The following is a 22,505-nucleotide window of genomic DNA, read 5'->3' as shown; positions in this document are numbered from 1 at the left end:
CACTTCACTCCAGTCGACGCAGTCATCGCACTTGTCATAATTCGTTACTTTGAAGTTTTGTAGTTTCGGTGTCGAATGAAATTGTGGTGGAGAAGAGCAGAATTGTGGAAGATGATTTGGGATAAAACGAACGATATATATAATAGTGTTGGCTAAGCAGAACTTTTGTAAGTAATCTGACAATTGCCAAAGGAGTCTATTTGTCTATATGGTCATTCATGTCATTCTATGACGCAGCTCAGTTGTACTATACAAATCAATTCAAATCGCATTATATATATGAAAAAACTGAAATACTTTTGTTTTTATGTAGTCTATGACAATATATGTGTACATATAATAACACAATATTTGTATCTTTTTTTTTTTAATTTCAATTTCAATAATTAGCATTACAAAGAAAACCGAATGTACAAATGGTTTTTTAAGTGCTGCAAAATTCAACAATTACCACTTCATCTAAATCTCTGATCAGTAGCCATAATATCATCTTCATCATGTCCATCAGTGTTACCATTGTGGTCACTAGGAGGAGACTGAAGTAACAGTTGACAGTTCACATATTGTACTGGGTTTTGCTTTGCTGGAATTTACGGTGCACGGGCATACGTATTAGATCGCTTTTTTTGTTTGGTTGTATCTCAAGTCGTGTTAAGATGGCATTGTTTTTGCTTTTTTATAACTTTTAATTTACCGGAAACTAACGTAACTTTTACTGTCGGCATTTTAAGTGTTTCGCATTGTGCTTCACAATGGCAGCGACAATTCAAACTAATTGAGCTGTAATCACACATCATTTCAAGTAACTCTAAAATTTTGATACTTTTTTTTATTATATAAGTATTAGATGTGAGTATATTTTTCGTATATGCTCTTAAGTGGGTTTCTGTTGGTTGTGGAACATTGCCCGTTAACATTTTGTTATTACTACATACACATGATGAAGCCAATTTCGATTTTTTGTATCAAAGTTACGATTGCATTGCCCCAATAATTGGGTTTTTTAATTTTTATTTATGTTTTTTTTATCGCAGTAATTTAGTATTTGTAATAGCCACTTCTGTCTGATTAACTAGAAAAAGTTTGTAAATGATAGATAAAATAAATTATATAAGTTATCCTTTAAAAATTGACTTTAAGCAGCAATATAACATATGGTCTATTAATATCAATAAAATTATTCTAACATCTTTAAAGATGTTAGAGCACTGTGGAACGATTAATTTTAAGCCTTTCCTTGAGCATTCTCTTTTGAATTTTGCGTAGTTGAACTGAGCCTAATCTAATGGACGAGGCAACAATTCATACAATACGATAATCGAAATCAAAAAATCATGTTACGAGCGTTTAATTATGAAAAATATTTTTTTCATTGCTAAATAAGCACTCAGAAATATGATTTGGTTGGTTTAACCAGATTTTAACTAAATGTCAGATCAAAATATTCTTACTCGACGTATCATTTTGGTTTAACCGTACCACATTTTGGGTTCCATATCTTCGTTTCCACATGAGCTACAATTTCTTAAATAAAATCAGGATCTAATCAATGATCAGGTTGTTAATTTAACTACTATGTCGTTAGAGCTTATTTTTCTGTGTGAGGCTCCCTTTTTTTATGGTATTCTATCTTCAAACGTTATAATAATATTGCGATTCCACAGAAAAACGTTATAATTTCAATCTTGAAAAGACGTTTTAATAATACAAGTATTGTCTTTAAGGCTCATACTATGCGAACTTTAAGGCTCATATTATGAGGAATGATCACGCCAGCTTTTTATGCTCTTTCTGGCTCTGAACTGCATGTTATGCACACAGTCAAATCATAATTATTAATTTTATCTTGTTGCTACTATTTTAATATATTTTGGTAGTGCTTAAATTTAAAAGGTATTTTTTATGTAGGTACATTCATAACTATAATGCATTGCTTTTATAAACTGAAAATTTTGACTTTCATTAGTGATCAATACTGTTTTGACTAAGGTGAGGTGCAAAAAGCATGGTCGACGTGACTTAAGTTTAAATGAATAAGAGGAATCTCTTGCTCTCAATATTAAATTTTTAATTAAAACCAAAAAAAAAATTTTTTGTTTGATGTGACCATGACTGTCTGCATAACATGATCGTATAACATGCATTTGGGTTATCAGATAGACACCTGACGAAATGAGAACATAAAAAATTAACGTTTTAAGTTTGAATTTAAGAAACCTACGCAAACTTTGGCGGAAAATTAAGTTTTTATCAAAAAATGTTTAAAACATTGTCATTTCTAAAACGGGATCCAAATGTATTGGTTTGAATCAAACGACATCATTAAATCGTTTTAATTTAGTCTAGTCTAATCTAGTCAATCTATGAGTGTAAAAAACTGAAAAAATGTGAATAATTCTTATATCACACATATATTGTATGTCGCGTATTATCACGATATATGTGAACGATTCGGTTCAAATGGAAAAGAAATATCCATTTTGACTTCACACATGTATAGAATTAAACCAAGAAATGCTTAAAACTATAAAACTCTTTCTGACATTACGACCAAGTAAACTTTTTTTCACATTTTTAAAGAATATATTTTCGAAATAAGCTTGTTATTTTATTTATATGCTTGTATATATATGTATATAAATTTATTTAATCATCTTATGTAATATAAGAATCACAAATATAGAAAAATGTAGCCTAATTAACAATAAGCGCGTTTCGCAGTTATATTACAACAAAAAGTATAATCCTTAGAGTCGAAGATATTGTCAATACGTGATCGTAATTGCCGTCACTTTTTTTTGTACCAAATTTAAGTAATCAACATAAAGAATAGGTATTAATGAACGAAACGAACATAACAAAAACTCAAAAAAAAAATAAAAAAATAAAAAAATAGTATTAAATATTTTTGTAATCGAATTGATTGGTAATGTACATAACAATTAAATAAATGAGAAAAAAGCAAATACAAAAATCAAAGCAAATAAAAAAATATAAAAAAACTTGAGCTACTTCACAAGATCACAACTGATCACAATTGCAATCAGCATCGATCAAATCGAATCGAATCGAATCACATCTTATAAGCTAGGCAGGCTAACTACAACCGATGTGAGACGGAGGGAACGAGCATAAAACAAAAATAGTTCGTAAGATCAACAGTCCAATGAAACGATCGATCTATAGATTCTTCTTTTGATTCATTAATTCAGAAGTTTTTGGGATTATGTTTCACATGTCCATCTTAATGGTTGCGTTTAATTATATTTCAAAATCATACGTATGAGAATTATGTAAAACATAAAAAACGTGGATTTTTTTATCAATCTTTTTTATGTTCTTTTTTAATAACTAATGAAATAAAAAATAAAAAAAACAATAATAATAACTTCGTGAAAAGTGCTTGTCATTAAAAAGACGTTAGGTTGAGTGCAGATTATTTTATTTTGAAACAAATTCCAAATTAACAAAAGAGCGAAGAGCGGCATTACTATGAGGGTATTCACCGATCACCGATCACCGATCACATTACAAACTTAAAATGATAAAGTTGATGCGCGCTTGATTTAGTGTAGTTTCCGTACAAGTTTAAAGATTTCAGGTTTTAAATTAAAAAGAAAATTTAATCTCAAAAAAGCTATTTTTTGTGTTATTATTCCGACTGTTCCGAACATAGAAAGTATTGATTCTAACTATGTATTCAACATGTGGTGTCAATGACAAACGTTACAAATTGTATTAAGTCGTCTATGCTTGGTTCTATCAATTCATTAAAAGTATGGATCGGTTGAGGAGTCGGTACTTTGTTAGATTTGAAAAATTTGTTCCAGCAAGTTGCCTTTCTCGGTCCTTGCAGTTCTTTTTTTGTCTGATACACTGAATATATACACTGAAAGGGAATATACTGAAAGGAAATGCACTGAAAGGGAATATACTGAAAGAAATATACGGGAACTCACACTTTTGCTATCATATTTTGGATAGTACAACGATACCTGACCTTGTCTTTACGTTTGTTAGTAATTTGATGACTATTTGGAAATTCCTCAAAGTATATATACAATGTTGATATTTCAGAGTGCAATCGTATATATGGTAAGTGGACCTGATTTGGTTACTCTAAAAATATTTTAAGAAGTTTGATTTTCAGCGTTAGAATAGTTAAAAAGAGTACAATTTTTAATTACATTCCCGTTTTTTTAAAGGTCCGTAATGTGTTTTAGTTTTAAAAGAAAATTGTTTAATTTTTATTTACTTGTGTAAATATTATTCTACAGTATATTTAACATAAAATTGAAGTTCCTAAAATGGTAATTTGTTCAAAAGTGCAAGACAAAAAACTTTTTTATCTTATTTAATATTTATAACTGTAAGTCGGACACATATATATTATAAATTTGAAATATTAACTTTGAATTTTTATTTTTTCTCACTATAAATTCGATAGCATAATGGATCCTTGAATAATTAAATTGTTTAAAATTGTTAATTATATTATTATTTATATAATTTTTTTTTTCAAAACCTATAATAGCATACAACTTTTTTTTGTTTAATTTGAAGCCTATAAAAATTTTTAGTTTCATAAATGTCTGCAATTTATAATTCTTATATGAATAACAGCTTAATTTCTCTAGGCGCATAAATATTAGATGTAGTTTAATATAAATAATGTTAAAACATAAACATTATTAATATCGAGCCCTGGCTCCATGTTCAAGTAGTATAAAACATTGTTGCTTATCCTTCCAAACTTGTTTTTATTAGTTCCGCTTTCGAAAATAATACTTGTGGATAGCACGCATTCCTTCATCCTGCTTATAAAGGAAATATAGTCTCCATTTAAATCCATTTACTATGAGAACCTCTACAGACACTTAAATAATAAAAATGTAGATCTTAAGATTAAAGACAGGATATTGATATTCTGACGCTGATGTTTTTCGGGTCAACGTTATACAGAGTCAATCATGATCACGTGAAATCTCAAATTGCTGTTTTCAATATAAATTATAAAATTGGAAATGAGAGAGAGGTAGCGAGACTTTCGGTGTCTACTCATGTTATTAAAAACAGTGTCCCTCAATAATAAATGCCAGAATTATTAAGAATAAATATATGTATTTACACATTTGCATTTCCAAACAAAAAATAATACCTTTTAAATTTTAGCACATCAAAAAAGTAGTTGATACTTTAAGTACAAAATCGGTAATTGTGATATGACTCTCTGTATAACATAACTCTTGGCATAACGTAACCATTCGTCATACGACTCTGTATAATATAATATTATAGTAAGTATTACTATTTATTTGATAGTAATATTTACTATATAAGTATTACTATTTATTTGATTATTATTATAATTGCCGTAACCATTCTTTATATTACTCAATATGTATATATATAATTATTATTAAATTATTGTGATTATTCGCCATATGACTGTAATTCAAGCTTTATTACAGCATATTAAAAACCAGATCAAACAAACTGTATCATATCTATTACTTTATACAACTTTGATCCTATCTTTTATGACAACTTTCATTTGATAGACAGTTCCATGGTACACACAAACTTAAGACCAATTACAGTTGCATATTACTTGGTTTATGAGTTTATGAGATTCATAACTGGTTCAAAATATATGTTGTGTTCAATTTCTTAATATCTTTCCATTTCTTAATCCCTTTCTTATATTATTCACCCATTCCCAATCATATTCAAAATTACTTCCATATTTTAATCTGTTACTTTACTAATATGGTAGACTGAGAATATCCTCTCTCTGCCACACCTAAACGGAATTGATGGGACCTCATGATGTGTGAGTTACAGATAGATAATGATGAAGAGTAGTGGTTGAGGATGCAGTATACCTTTATGGGCCGTCATGTTAATATAGAGGAAGAATCTTGCTATAAAAAAAAATTAATTATAAGTCGCATTTGCTATATTTAAGTCTTCTTCTAATTAGAAAAAGATTTTAAAATATAACAATCTTATGTGATATCAATAATCGAGTCTAGTATTTTGATTCAGTATACTTACAATATGTTTCTTATTAGTTTAGAGTAGCAAAAGGCAATCTCCTTCAACAAACAGAAAACATATAGAAAACATAGCTTAACGCACAAAGTGTTCGCAGCAACCATAGATTGTATAATTTAATTTGACTTTTTCACCATTAAAAAAACAAAAGACGAAATGAAAACCTGTTCCATTATAAAAACCTCCATATTGAAAATAAAACTCCGAAACAAAACAAAACCAAGAAACAGAAACAGAAACAACTAAATGAAAAAAAAAACGAAATATAAAAAAGAACTAGAAACACAAGTAAATCGTGCTAACAAAAGCCGAAGCTCCGCCCTTATTTCATACGCCGTATTTGCTGTGTGCTGGCTGAGCGCTACATGTGCGCTTGAGCAGTCAACAGCAAAGCATATTTTTCGTACGTATTCATTCGTCAGTTGGTTATGTCGGGATACGTAGTCGAGTTCGAAAATCAAGAGTTGACTTCTACGTCGCCATTGTTTAATCGCCATTTGTCGGAGAACAGAGAAGGCCAATAATTTAGAATCAAAAATTTGGTCATTTGTAGACTTGGAGTGAAACACGGCTTAATCGAATTTTGCGCATTTCGTTCGTTCTGTGATTGTGGAGCATTTATTGTTTTTTTCGGTTGTGGGCGTAAATATAAAAATTCGAAAAATCGTGCGGGGATAAATTTTTTAAATTCCAAGCAATGAGCATTCTTGTTATGAACATCCTTGAAAGCATTAAAACAAAACTTTTGTAACGGATTTCCAAAAAAAATTCCATCAAGTGAAAACGGTTCAAACAAAAATTGTTAGTAGTGTTGAGTTCTAACTTTAACATTGACGTTGACGTTGGCAAAAAACGTTTTTTTTTAAAAAGCCAAGTGTGAATTCTAAGCCAAGTTTCATTAAGAAGTTCATAAAAAATAAGGTGTACTCTCCTGTTCTTATCCGTCTTAAACCATATGAATTTGGAAGTAAATGATAGAAAAGATGCTTATTTCAAATAATAGTTTATGTGGAAAAGTGAAAGTCTTAATATTTGATGATATGCTCAAATTTTTGCTACTCTAATTAAATAAACTAAATTAAAAATAACTCAAAACTGAAATTAAAAAAAAAAAAATAAAAATTTCGTCGTAAACATTGTGCAATTTTCATTATTACTGCAGATAGCACAGATAATATTGCAAAACGAAACGTGAAATAATATATAAAAATTGTGAATAGAAACAACTAAAGCGGGTCGTCGGAAACCATTGAAACCGTGTAACGAATTTTGCCCAAATTACGTAGCATTACCGATTTTCGCTTCTCTAAAAGATATCAAATTGTTACATAATTGAGTTCACAATAAAATGTGTTGACGGACCGGACCTACTTTTACGCTGTAAACTGAACAAAAATAATTCGGATTTAATTTATTTCTCTATTGTCACTTTCAAAATATTTGGGTGCGTATTTACCAACAATATTCATAAAAAATAAATTATTAATTTTGTCACTGTATTCGTCGTATGTAGGTTATATCTCATAGATATTTTTATTCATGAACTATTGTGGTTTTGCTCTACTTTAAGTTAGTTATCCACAACAAGTTAGTTATAAGTTAGTTGTAATTTACAAAAAATAATAAGATTTGTAGTGTAAGTGGGGTATGTAAGTTCCAATACGTCTAGGTTTAATTGACCCATTATGACAACATAAAGATATCTAAGAAACATATTTAGGAATCAAAATATAGTTTAAAGCTCTAAACAAAATTATAAGCCCTCGTTGAACTATTTAGTCGATTTTATAAATTGTAGTTTCTATAGTGTGGTTAGGAAAAATTTAAGTGTTAACATATACATGTTTGTCCTATAATATTTCGTTATTTATAAAATATTTACACCTTCGGTAAGTTAGAAATCTTGACTGTCATAGAAGTTTTAACGAGTGCTGTCACCACACTTCAATACTTAACAAATCTAGAACTAATATTTTTCTTGAGTTTAAGAGAGGCAAAACTTGACTAAATACTGTAGATGGAGTGTATAGTAATGTAAGTAAATTACTAAATCAGATCACTTCGATATCCAATAGGATATCGTAGGTGATCTAAAAATATAGAGAGAAATTACATAACCCATAAGCTTGGGATAAATCCTTTCAAATAAGTTATCAATAATAATTTAATTTGTTAAAACAAACAGCTTAATTACAAAACATACTAAACATTAAAAAACCCAGATGTATGTGTTATTGCAAGATCTGCTTTGTTAGACTAGAGTAAATGGAACACTAAAAAATAAGATAGTAAATAGACCTAAAAGTAAACAGATTAGAAAAGTTTTCAGAGGCGGATTATTCTCAAATCAGTTCTAGCTTTTATCTTTACCAGTTTAGTTTTTTGTAACTAAGCAAAAGTATTTCCGACTTCATTTTTTAGATAATCTGATACTCTTCTTCTTCTTATTTGGCATTGCAGTCCAGTATGAACCTTGGCCTCCATCTGTCCCTATCTTCTGCTACTCTCTGCCAGTTCAGTACTCCAATCATTCCTGAATCACCATACACGTTCTCATCCCATCTTGTTCTTGGCCTACCTCTGTGCCTGGTTGTCATCGGCTTTGCGTTGAATATGCTATTCGGCCTTCTCTCCGACCCCATTCTTATTACATGAGCAGCGCATTGTCACCTTTGTGACTTAATGTATCTCACTATATTTTCGTTTCTCAGTATGATACTCAGTATCAGCATTTATATAAAAAACTAAATTCGTTGTATATACCAAATGGTTTAGCAGGAAGTAAAGGCTCGTTAGAATCACACAGTAGCACACCGAATCTGATTGGTTGTTTTACCGCTGGTCTTATATAGTAATATAATTCAATCAAATCTTATATGTCTTCACTCTCGTGATGATGCATTTTCAATTTGTTATTTATAAGTAGATTTCTGGACTTAAATTGAATATATTTTTAGAAAAAATAATATTTAAAAAATTCAGATCTTATAACCAAATATTATGTTATAGTCATTAAAATTATCACTATTGTATTAAAACCTTAAATTAAGGCATATGTAGAATACCTTAAAGTTTAATTATGTCAAATTAATAATCTTTATATAATGAATTATATGTAAATATTTCAACAATTATGTTGTTAATCTACACCATTTCATTCAAATTGCTTCTAAAAACTAATAGATTGGAGTTTGAGTTGCAATGTTTAAATATCTTTTTAAGATAATTCAATGCATGTGAGACTCATCTGAAGTGATTACATGAGATTCACTTATAAACCGCCTCCCAGTTGACCATAAAATTCAACTGCATGATAACTGCATGAACCGTTGATGACATAGTAAGATTTTACCAGATGAATAATACTTCTAAAACTATTGATCAAAATATGACAATTTTCTTACATTAATAAAAATAAGTTGACTAAATGTTGATTATTGTGATCTTTAAGGGTTTTATGTCATACTATATAACAGCAGGCTAAAAAAGCGGCATAAGAGCACAGAGAGGTAGTAAAGGTCACCTTCATACAATGTCAAAACTGGCTGGATAAAATATAAATTAAAATCTGTTTCAAAAAGAAAGATATAGAAACTTATTTAAAATACCGATATATATGTTCAAAACAAAAATTTGTATGTTTTTAAATTTATATATGAAGAAAAGTACTAAGTGCCTTAATGAAATATGTAGTAAAAACATACTTCTTATTATTAACTAGTGTTTGGAGGTTGTTTTCAACGACTACTGTAGAAGTTGTGGGTTAAAAGAGGGGACAAAAAATGTTGCTATATATCTTACGGTCACTGTATATCTTACGGTCACTATATATCTTACTTTCTTCATTATTTTTCTAACTAATATTACACATCTATCAAAGTCATGCAGTGATTTCTCGGTCTAAAATACCTATGTGGCTATTATATATCTTACGGTCGCTATATATCTTACTTTCTTCATTATTTTTCTAACTGATATTACACATCTCATCAAAGTCATGCAGTGATTTCTTGGTCTAAAATACCTACGTGGCCATTATATATCTTACGGTCGCTATATATCTTACTTTCTTCATTATTTTTCTGATATAAATTCACGGTCTAAAATGTGGTTATGCTTGTTCGCAGTCCTTACAGTCAACTATATAAAACTTCTTTATGGTATCAAAATATGCTAACGTGGCCTAATTTTTTATGAGATGCATTACGATCAGTCTTCATCTATCATTCTGTCTATCTAAGTAGCATTTAGAAAAGCATCGTTGATAATTGAATATTTAAAAAAAAACAATGTTAGGTGAAATGTTATAACATTAAAAGAATTATTTTTTTTTTTTTTGTAAATTTTGTTTTTCTTCAGTTATGTATTCCCATCTGCTTAATCAAAAAGTTCACTTCCGGGCAAAAGTTTATGTTATTATTGATACATTTCAACAGTGGCTTTTATACTGACCAACTGAGCTGCCAATTGTCAAAATGTTTTTATGAAAAAAAAAAAAAAAAACTGCCCTTAATTATTGGTGACAAATGCATAAAGCAACGTAAAGTGGTCGTAATATCCAAAAATTACAAAATTGATATTTCCCCAGACGTCGGTTGAATGCACCTCTTCCGTCCGTCTAGTCTACTTTACCTTTTGAAGTATCTTACCAACAATTGCTTTGGCATAAACAGTAACAACAACAACAACAACAACAACAAGCAATACAAATATTATGTATTTTAGGAATTGTAACCGAAAATTGAAAACGCAAAAGAATGCCTAAAATAACAAAAATGTAAATTGTAAAGCGTTGAGGCTAAAACAACATGGTTCAAACACTTGAGTTATTATCTGGAACAACAACAGCAGTTGCTTGATTTGGGTTTGGGTGCTGCATATATATTGGAAGCCATGTTAGGAAAGCCTCTGCTAAGTACACAAAATTTTCAAACCAAAAATACCAAAAACGAAAGACGAAAATAAAAATAAAACATTTTATTATACGTATTTGCTGTTACCAATCTCAAGAAAAACATTGGTCAAATGAATTTGTTGTAAGAGAGAAATTAGTGAACAAAAAATTGTAATAATATGCAGACGAAAAAAAAAAAAAATAATAATAATAATAATGTTAGAACACAAAAAAGAACGCGTGTTTATTTAGATTTTTCACCCAGCTTAAGAGTGGAAGTGGTAGTGGTAGTGGTAGTAGCTGGTTTCCAGCAAAGGTCGCAATAGAGTTCGACCATTCATATCTCTTCTGGCTTGTCTGTCACATTTTGTGAACGCGCTTGTCTTGTCCCGTCGTACCTGACCGAAGTGTTTTCGATGCAAAGCGCCCACAATTTTCTAAGGAATTTTTCAAGTTCTCCATTGTTTACTTAACGATGTTAAGTAGTAATTTTCTGATAAAATATTAAATGAACTGAACGCGTTCAGTTTGTTGGAAAGAGTAGATTAAATTTTGATAGTGTTGGATACGCTATCACAAGTGTCCGTCACTGTTCACTGTTCACATTCACATTCACAGTGTGTTCACATTCTATCTCTGCTTGTATATTTACCTATATCTGTTGGTTCACTCGTTCGACGGGGGCTTAATTATTGTTTAACAACATTCTCCTTAAGCGTTTAACCGCTATGAATACCTAATGCAAATACTAGTGTAAATGAGTTTTAGTAAATATTAAATATTTACTAAAATTTAACTAACTTACTTAATTTAGTGTACCTTACGTCGTTCAATTGGCTTCTGTTTTTAAAGTGTACTCCGAATAAACTTAATCGAAAGGAAGAAAGTTATTGTCAGATATTTTTTTTAATTTAAAATCAGTTTTTAATTAACAAGATTCATGTATAGTTAATAAATATAGAAGCTGCATTTACTGTAAAAAGAAATTTTTTTTTCTAATTTTAAGTATTTACAGCTGCTTTCTTATATGACTTGAATATAACAAATAATTTTATGATTAATGATTGTACTTTCATATCGACATACAAAACATTCTTTTATTTTATGATTATCTAGAGACTAAAATACAATATACAAAATATGCTTTAAATTTATTTCCATAATGAAAAATATTAAAAAATATTTTGTGCTGGTCATTATTTGTAAAATCAAAAAAGAAAGAAGAACTGCAGTTGTTACTTTGAAATAGAAATGCAGAACCGAACTCTGCAACACAATACACTAGGGAGTTCATTTATATGTATTTTGTATTATTTTAAATTCGTTTAAATATTTTTAATAATTCCTTCAATTTTTTTATATTTATAGCTAAGTTTTTTTTCTAAAGTAACATTATTCTGTAAATAAAAATTTCAAACAGAAGTCAAAACAAACTTTGATTTTTTCAAAATATTTATTAACGTGATTTTTGTTATCAATCACACTCCTGGGTATTACCTGTATTTCTCTTAAAAATCTATCAAATTCCCTGGTAGTAATAACATAAAAGGATACTTAAATGTTTAATCAAAACAGTTTTTATTATTAGAATGGAAAATGGCACATCATAGCCTATGAGATCTATTGTGTTATTCATTAAGAGATTTTTCTAAACTGATCCAGACAATTTAAGTCTATAGATAAATCTCACAATATTTTTTAGTTCAAGATTCCCAAATTCATTCAATTCAATGAATGTCAAATTAAGGGGACTTAAACCGAATGAGGTTAGGGAATCTTGAACGAAAAAATATTGCTAGATTTATTTATAAACTTAAATTGTCTGGGTCAGGTTAGGAAAATTTCCCATAATTTGTACTCCTTTTTAGGTAATTACAGTGCACGAACAGATAAGATAGATTTACGCTATATTTCATAGAAACTACAGGTTTTGGTATTCTTTACTCTCACGTTAATTAAATGTGATAGTTAACAGGGTCATAATCTATTTTAAAAAGCAAATACAGATTGAAAAACTTGCCACTTCTATTAAAAATTTAAATAAATAAATAAGACCCCGAGAAAGAAGTTTTTTAAAAAAAATTTTTTGCCCATTACTAAATGTAACATGGATCGAACTTGTAGTCAAAATGTGTCTTTCAAAAAATAAAAGTATTATATAAAAAATATAAATATTATATAATATATATATAATAATATAAATATATAAAAATAAAATTATATAAATTAATTGATAAAAAGTGAATAAAAAAGTGAAATCTATAAGTGGATTAGTTTTTAATTTTGTTCTTATTATTATATAGCGAAACTATCGCTGATATTTGGAAATTTGTTTGACTTTTTCCTCAGGACGGAGTATTATTACAACTCCAGGCTTATATAGACTACTATATTATAATAAAAACAAAACTAAAAAGTAATTTATAAGCTTTAATTTTTTATTCATTTCATTCATTTATTTTTATTTATTTATTTTATTAATTTATTTTATTTTTAACATTTAAGTTTCAACTTCAATGAAATTTATGCTCTCACTAAAAGTATCTGTCTCCAACTACAATTTTAGGAATTGTCATAGGAATAACACATACGAGTTTTTATATATTAAATTTATCGTTTTATTTCTTACTAAATAAAACAGCTTTTTCCAATATTCAATCGTGTAATTTTTATTTATTATCTACCTTCAGGTGAATATATTCGATTACCTTTGGACGAATTACTCCACGACGTTATACAATTGTCTGAGTTGGCTGGAAAAGACAACGAGGTAAAATTTCATTATAATTGTTTTTTAAATTGCGTTTTTTTTATATTTATATTAATGTAACTTTAAAAATCAAGATGACAGTTTTAAATATATAAAGAAATAAAAACAATAAAATGGTATAACGATCATAATACAAAATAATATAAATAATAAGCTTTAAGAAGACTAATTAACATTCCTTGGTATATTTTAACAACAGACATGCTGATCTAAGAATCGACTCAGTGAAAAAATATATCAAGGACAGAGTCCTTAAATTATTCACAAAAATTGATACGTTTCTCAACCCCGCCCTAACAAACCTTAAGTCCACCTCAGGACGCACAGGAAGATATGCTGATCTACGGTCCGTCATCAGTTAGAAGATAAATAAATGATAATGATTCTAGTATAGTAAAAGTTTGGTGTGGGGCAGGGATAAGCCCCCCAATAGCACTAACTCAAATAACAACAACAACAATAAATAAATAATATAATATAAAAAAAATATATTATTCACAGTCTGTTTTGAAATTAATTATTATTTATAAATTTAATATTTAAATATTTTTAATTTCATTTTGAATATGTCATTCACTTGCAATTTACAATTAATTGTACAGCAATGCTCATTCTGTGACATTGATCTTGAAATATCATTAAAATGTTGTAACCATATAGTGGATACTATAATCTAAATATTTTGAATTTATTAAATTAATAATAAAATTGTTATATTTATATATGTAATAATTTAATTTTTAAGGTTGAAAGCGATCCTATTGCTTCTACATCAAAAGCCGCTGGTGTTCAAAGTAATAACAAACAACTAAACAAATTAGATTTTGACGGTAAAAACATCGAAGATAAAGACAACGTCGATAACAACAACAAAAATAACACCAATAACAATAACGATAGCAACAATTACAAAAACGACGGAGAATTATCTAACGAAGACGATCTACCACAATCAGAGATCGAAGTCGGTTTACTTCCATCGCCTCTTTTTGATTTAGATGACGAAGCAAAGGAAGAACTAGTCGAAGACTTGGATAGAATGATACAATCAGCTACGCCAGCATTCCATCACCCTCATCATCACCATCCGCACCGTCCAACAGCCGCAGGCATACAGAATTATGCCGTTGGCAGTGGTGCGAACAGTGCATTCCACAGGCAAGCGACCGGTTTCCATCATGGACACCACCATCAGGTAAGAGTAATAAGAGTTACATATAGTTATATATTGAACAGTAATTAGAAAGCAAATGTTGCCGCCAACACCTTTTATAAGGCTTGCATTGGTGGTGCACATGTTTGAGTTTTTAATGGAGGAAAAAGGTGCATTTGTTACATAAAATGTTGATTGAGAAAATAAATAAAAAAAATATGAAAGCAATATTCTTAGTACTTCGCTTTATAATTATATATGCATATATAACTTTTACCTAAATTTGGATTTAAATTTGGATGTACGAATGTGCTATTATTATCAATATTTGATTGAAATATCTTAACATTTGTTAACTTTAAAAAAGTGTATAAAAACATTCCTGTCTGACTCGATCACTCATGATCCTCCGCGTTAATATAGTTTCGAATCCATTACTAAACATTTTTTTGACAATGGCTACTTTTTTATTTTCAATCGTCGCTTAAAGATTAATTTATCTCAGTTTTTACGTATAAACGGTTTTAACTTCATTTTGATTTTTAGTTTTTGTTTTTTTTGTTTTATTGTGATTTTTGTTTTGCAATATTTGATCTTTTTAAGGACTGGTTATGCTGTAGACTATAAAGATTTTAAAACAAGCAAATTATTTACGACTGTGCATCTCAGCCAGTCACAGTCACCTTTGTCCGTCCATAGAATTGAATTCTTAACGCTGCCAACACTGATTTCAGTTGTTTTCTTATTTGTTTTTTAGGCCATTAAGCTTCGTTACTGTACAATCTGTCAGTTAAGGATCATCCGCGTTAATGTCTAGTGTTTTCTTATTGCTTGAAAACTTCAGCGGAGCAACACTTGAACATTTGTTGTTTACTTAGAGTTTTTTTTATAAGATTAAGAGAAGAAATTAAATAAAATAACTTGTAAAGTACAGAAATTATTAACAAAACCAGACAAAAATTTATTTATATTCCAGTCAATCGATTTAAATAATTTTAAAATAATAATAACTTTTAAAATATATTAAACCCCATTTTTGGAAGCAATAAATAGTCCCATGTGTTTGTTTCATATGCCAATATTTTATAACTGTCGACTATAGTAATTAAAAGTCTTTGATTGTAACCTCTTGAATCTTCTTACAAAGAGAATGGCTTAGCTCTTTTTTTTTGGCACCCAATTTCTGGAAGCAAGCAATAGTCCCATGTGTTTGTTTCATATGTCAATATTGTTTAACAGTTGCCTATAGTGATTTAAACATAAGGTTTGTGATCTCCCTAATCTACTTATAGACGATACCTTAGCTCTATCTTTAGAGGCTGTACCAGTATCGCTGTTCTGCAATGAAATCCTATTTTACATGATCATTTTAAAACTTTATAGATTTTTCTTTTTAACTTTGTAGATAAATACGAATAGGCACTCTATTATTATATATTGAGTTTAGTTTTTGAGATATCGAGAGCACTAAAGTCTTTCCATGGGTATCTACTTGCAGGCTATATCAGTAATACTGTTCTGCTACTAAATCCTGCTTTACATGATCATTTTTAAACTATAGATTTTTCTTTTGAACTTTGTAGATAAATACGAATCGGCACTGTATTATTATCTATCGAGTTTGGTTTTTGAGATATCGAAAAATCATATTTATCATATTTTTATTTCTATTTCTATTCTTTTTTATGCATTGATAAAAAATTTATGATATAAATGACTTTCATCAGAAGAAAGAAAAAGAAAACAGGTGCGATTTTTGCAACTCTGAACGGTCGTAACTCAAAAAATATGTACAGTCCAAAAAAAAAATTATATTTTAGAACTTTTAGTTAGAGTAAATTTTTTTTCATAGTTACAATTATCAAAAATATTAACATATATATTAAATTGAATTTTAATGTCCGTTTTGACTAAAGAAACTAAATTTTTAATATAAACTATTGTATTTAGTAAAGAAGTATTTCGAATAGTACTAAATTACAACAAAATTTTATTATTTTATTAATTAATTGATTCTTTAGCTGGTCATACAACTGTTTTTAGTAATGCTAAATACCCATCATCAGGGGGTTTGGAATTATATATATATCAATCGAATCAGTTATCATCAAGAGTTCTTCTGCTTAGTTCTTGTTAATCATAGATGGGAAAGAATTGTGTATTTTTGAAGGCTCGTTTCAATAACCACAGTAACTTTTATAAAGCAGTAAAAATTAAAAATCCAAATTTAAAAAAAGAACAAACTTTAAAAAACAATAATAATTAACTTGGCACTTTTCTTCATTTAAGTCGAAACTCCGAAACAATTAATTGAATGCCTTGTCTGTCCATAATAGTCACTTAACACTTTAAGCGCAGTAAAAATGAATGAATATATCCACTTGTACGGTTCTTGCAAATGAATATCATCAAGTACCTGTCCAAAGTCATAAAGCTGAAGCCACAACGCAGCAGAATGTCACTAAAACGTACCGGTTCCTAATGTGACACAATGCAAAAAAGTCATAGAACCATAAAAGGGAAATACAAAGAGGCGAGAAAAAAGATTTTTCAAAACTCTAACCACAGCGCAACAATGCATTTACAAAGTCAGTAGCAAATTTCCAGAGGTGTTTTAGTCATGGTAAATGGCAATCATTTCAGATACACTGTATCTACCTAACTACCTGTTTAATAAAAACAGTTATTGTCCTGCAACAAACATGGAGAGAATAAGTCTTTAAAGACTTTTAGTTGTTGGATTTAAGGTAGTTAAATGTGGTTTTTTTTTGTTAAATACAATGTTTAAACGCATTTTCGTATTTTAATCCTTTGATCTTCATTCGGTGCCCTTTCGTCGTTTAAGGGAATTGTTTATTTCACAGCATGGCGCAATCATTGGCTTTTAAATCCTAAATCGCTGCCAGTTTTTCTCTGATTCCATTATTCAAAACGAGTTTACGGTATAATATTTAAAACACCGTTAATCCCGTCGGTAAGACGAAAAACATTCATATTTTATTTTATTTATTTATTTTTTTTTTTTTTTGTACAAAGAATGCCGCATTTGTAGTTAATTTTCAGAGAATTTCAATATCAATTTTAGTGATTAAAGATAGTATTGATTCATACGATAAACATATAATTAAATCTTAGCGTCTGTAGTACACTGGGCATATTTACTAGTAACTAGTAACTAGATAACTAATAACTAGATAACTAGTAACTAGTTAACTAATAACTTTATAATTAGTAACTAGATAACAAATAACTAGATAACTAGTAACAAGATAACTAATAACTAGTAACTATATAACTAGTAACTAGATTACTAGAAATTAAATAACTAGTATCTAGGTAACTTGTACAAACATAAATCCTAAATATGAGCGAGTATGACTACAGGTGACGGCGTTTCGCTTACCACTTCTATCGAAATTTTGCCGTTTGCCAGGAATAGAAATTATGGAAACTTTTCAAGAAATATTGTAATCTTAAGTTAGTCTGTAATAAGAACAATACAAACATCAATTGTTTCAAATATTTTGACTTTTTGTATAAATAGCAATCTATTTTTCCTTTGTACAATTCGGGTTTCTTCTTAGTACCAATATCGACTTGGGCATCAATAGCTGCAACAATTTATTTTATCCTCACTATTTTAACCATTTCCACTTTATAACATTTCACGTGTATTAACTGTTTTACAGTAAGATCCAAAGAAGAAACATATGACAACACCCTGGCAGGCTAAAATAAATTTTTGGATAAAATATAGAGTCTGGATTCAGATTTCAGATTGAAGTTTCACGTATACATATATTTTGTTTCTATTGTTTGTCTGCAAAATATAATCTGTGTACCAGGCTATCTCTGTCTAGAGTGACCTGCAGATTCAAGACAAGATATATTTCTTTATATAATATATATTTCTTTATGTGTAATGTTTATGTTTATATATAATATATTTAAGTGGTCACAACTTTTTGTCTCTATATATATTTGAGTCTATATATATTATATTAGCATAAGTTTGATGAAGTAAAAAAAATTTTGAGTGCTGAATTAAATTTTTTGGTTTTTTGTATAAAACATAACTCATAAGATGAGTTAAAATTTTAAATTAATATCGAATGGATTTTTTTAAAATTTCTGTAAAAAATAAAACTAAAGATACCAATTTCCCAAATTATAATTTATAACAAAAATCTCATATTTTATTGCTTTCTGTGCTTTTTGTGTGGCAACTTATTGTAAATTTTTATGATAATTTTTTTTGTTTTTGATTTGGGATTAATGTGTGAAACATACTTATTGTATATATTAAAAAAACAGAAAAAAAAAAAACTTTTTCTACTTTTAAGCGAATATTAAATCCTTACAAAATTTAATTTGCAATTTGCTTAATGCACAATTACGAGAATCTTGGTAAATTCGCTAATTGCTTTAATACGTTGCGCTTACATTCCGATGCATCAGATCTACTTACATACACTAATCTGCAGTTTCGCTGTTATTAATTTTTTTGATCACACTTTTTTCGTCGTATCTTTTTGCGGTTGTTTCAATTCAGTGGCGCGACTACTCAATTGCATCACTTAGATGCGCTGCTGTATGCAGTAGAAAATTATTAAGCTTCCAGGTAGACTGCAACTGCAATTAAATGTCAATTTGGATGTGGCAAAAAAGAAGGCAGTGAATTCCTTAATGAATTTCATTAATGAATTCATTGAAGTGTTTTTATTATTATTAAATATTTTTTGCCTTTGTCTTATTTACATTTATTTATTTAATTATGAGAAATTTGTTTGAAAAATAATTATAAATATATTAAAAAAATAAAAAAAAATATTCGCTATAGAGTTGAATATGATTGGCATATAATAGTTTATTCGCAATTTAAACATATAACATTTTATAAAAATTATTGTAGAAATGTTTAAAACGATAGCATTCACTTCATCTTCCTATATTCACATCCGTAAGCGCTTTCAATATTTCTTCATTCCAAATCCTATCATAAATCCAATCTTTTATTTCCCACTAAAATGTCAGGCTACGTATATTTCGTACACCCAAGGATCTAATCATCAATGATCGAAAAGTTATAAATATAAGTAAACATTCACAAGAATTGCCTTTCTAACTTTGAAAATAAATATAGAGTATATATAGAGTATATATATGGTATGTATAGATTATATATATATACATACTTTATATAGAGTATATATAAAAGTCTCGTCCAGTCACATTCTCTGTGACTACACAGCCTTGATCTAAGCCAGGAGGAAGTCACTGGGTCGAGAACTACTCTCTCCTTCTGACATTAGGGGGTCCTCATCGGCTGACATTCTGGCTTTCATTCGGAAGCACAAAAGATCAACTATAGTCGTAGTGCTACGTTTCGTTGGTAGCAGATACCCTGTTTATTTATATTATATTCTACTTAATATGTAGTGTTAACATTATTCTAAAAATAAATATAAAGCTTACCTTTAGTTAGTTTTTTATTCATGGTATGTTGTATGAGAAATAACAATAAAAAATATATGCGCATATATATGTAGCATGGTTTTAATGTTTATCTCTGCTTCTGGTTTTTACGAATTGAGACTCTAGCGATTGATTTAAATCGGAATAACTGTGTTAAAATTTAACTGATTCAGGAAATTGTCAAAATAGTTAGTAATTTAAAGAATACATACAAAATATGTGTTCATTTAAATGATAAGGCAACAACCATATTACCAAAAGCGCATCAAAGATCGATAACCTTCTGATTCCCGATATCGTGCTGATATTTTGATGACATCGCTTTAGATTAATGTAACGGAATAGAAATGTCGGAGTATGTGGGCCCTATGCTCCAAGGGGACAAGACTGGGTATAATTACGGATACAAACTGTAGCTTCTGCTAAGAGAATGAAGAGTAAGCCACACGTGTGGTTTTAGAATGCCCTGCGCTAATGCACATACGGAATAGGCTGCTGGGAATGTATATTCTTACGAAAGAGGCAATAAAACTCTGTAAAGTAGGTTCTATATTACTTTTTATTGACGCAACAGGGCTTAGAGACCTACTATAAACCCAGAAGGGTGCCACATTCCCTAAAATTAATAATAATCGTACAAGGGGATTTAAGCACTGATGATGATGATAATGTATCAAATTATGAGATTATGAGTCGTTGATGTAGTAAACTATTAGTAAATAAACTAATACTATTTTAATTATTATTAGTTTTATTATTAGTTATTTTAATTCATTAAAACATTTTTTATTCGTATAAAGTAATAAATATATTATATATCTAAGCCAATATAAGTATAAGTGAGGTATAAGTGAAGTATGCATTAATTTTAAAATGCTGTTGAGAAAGCGTTTAGAATTCCAGGGTTGTAATATCAAATATGTCACGAATTGTATTTTTTGTTTTAGCAAATAAAAAGTATCTTAGTACTAGAGTGATGAATGTGAAGGTGATATTTTGCGTTGAGTTCAGAATTTAAACCTTATAATCAATATCAATTGGATTTAATTATAAATTGCCATTTAGTTTTGGGCGTTACCTTACATGCGATTCAAAATGATGTACATAGAACGTTGAACAGAGCTGGAAAATATCATAGGAAATTCAGTGAATGTACACAATCAATAGTTTTTATATATATAATTTGAATAGAATAGATAAATGTGTACAATTATTTCATTTATTGCTGTCGCAAGGGCTGAAGTGAGGTTCGCTTATTGGAAAAGGCTTTGTAGCAAACAAACCGAATGCGGCAAATCGTGTGAAACAACATGTAAGCAACATCAATAAAAAAACAATCGCAGTAGCAGTAATAATGTCACATTATTATCATCATTTATGCACGCATGGGTACGTTAGAGTGCGCCGAACACTAACATCTCATAGGATGACATTTTTTAACTGCTCGTTTGTTTACCTGTCCGCTTGCTTGGCTGTCTGTAATTTGTAATTGTTGATTTTAGCTATTTATTGTTGTAATTGTACTACACATATCGCAGCAACAGCAGCAGCACCAGCAGTAGCAGCACCAGCAGCATCACCAGCATTACCAGTAACAACAAGTGTAATGCCGCCGTATGGTGACGTGTTAAGTCATTTGTCATTATGTGCGCAAATGTATGTGTGTGATGCATATGTGCAGATGTGGATGCTGTGTGTGCCTCAAAACAAACGCTTAACTTGTCTGCTATTCTCAATCGTCTTAAACGCGTCAGTTGCACTTCTGTTAGCACTAAAGAGCAGATCATGACATTTTGTCCTTCCGTTCATTTTAAATTTTATACTCATTTGTAATTGAATTTTCGTCTGGAGAACAGAACTATGGAACTATCAAGTATTTGAGTTTTACGCTATTGAACTCTATTGAAATTATAGTGTGACAAAATTATCACGTTTTGTTTTATAAGAACTCTACTGGATAAAACTGAAGACGGTAATTGTTTCGGATCATATTTTATATCAATTAATCGTCGGGTTGAAATTAAGTAAAGACAAGATAAGACGATAAAAATGTCTTAAAACGTTAATTGAATATTCAATTCAGTGTCAGTGAACCTAGATAATTTTTATGGATCAGTTTGGTATTGGAAAAGTGTTGTGTTATAATATATGTATAA

The 22,505-nt window shown here is 29.2% G+C and overlaps 1 protein-coding gene across 6 annotated transcripts in view; it reads left to right on the top strand.

Annotated features, from left to right (window-relative positions):
- Window positions 1-22,505, top strand: part of LOC119680154 (segmentation protein cap'n'collar) — an 82,740-nt gene that overhangs the window by 46,870 nt on the left and 13,365 nt on the right. For all 6 annotated transcript variants that reach the window (XM_038092841.1, XM_038092840.1, XM_038092839.1 and 3 more), the window contains 2 exons: window positions 13,642-13,721; window positions 14,467-14,916. In XM_038092841.1, coding sequence (XP_037948769.1) covers window positions 13,642-13,721; window positions 14,467-14,916 — 530 coding nt within the window. The remainder of the gene's footprint in view (window positions 1-13,641; window positions 13,722-14,466; window positions 14,917-22,505) is intronic.

The sequence above is a fragment of the Teleopsis dalmanni genome, chromosome 2, assembly GCF_002237135.1.
Source record: "Teleopsis dalmanni isolate 2A chromosome 2, ASM223713v2, whole genome shotgun sequence".
NCBI classification, from domain to species: Eukaryota; Metazoa; Arthropoda; class Insecta; order Diptera; family Diopsidae; genus Teleopsis; species Teleopsis dalmanni.
Note: the sequence above shows the minus strand (reverse complement) of the source record. Positions and strands in the feature narration are given on the sequence as shown.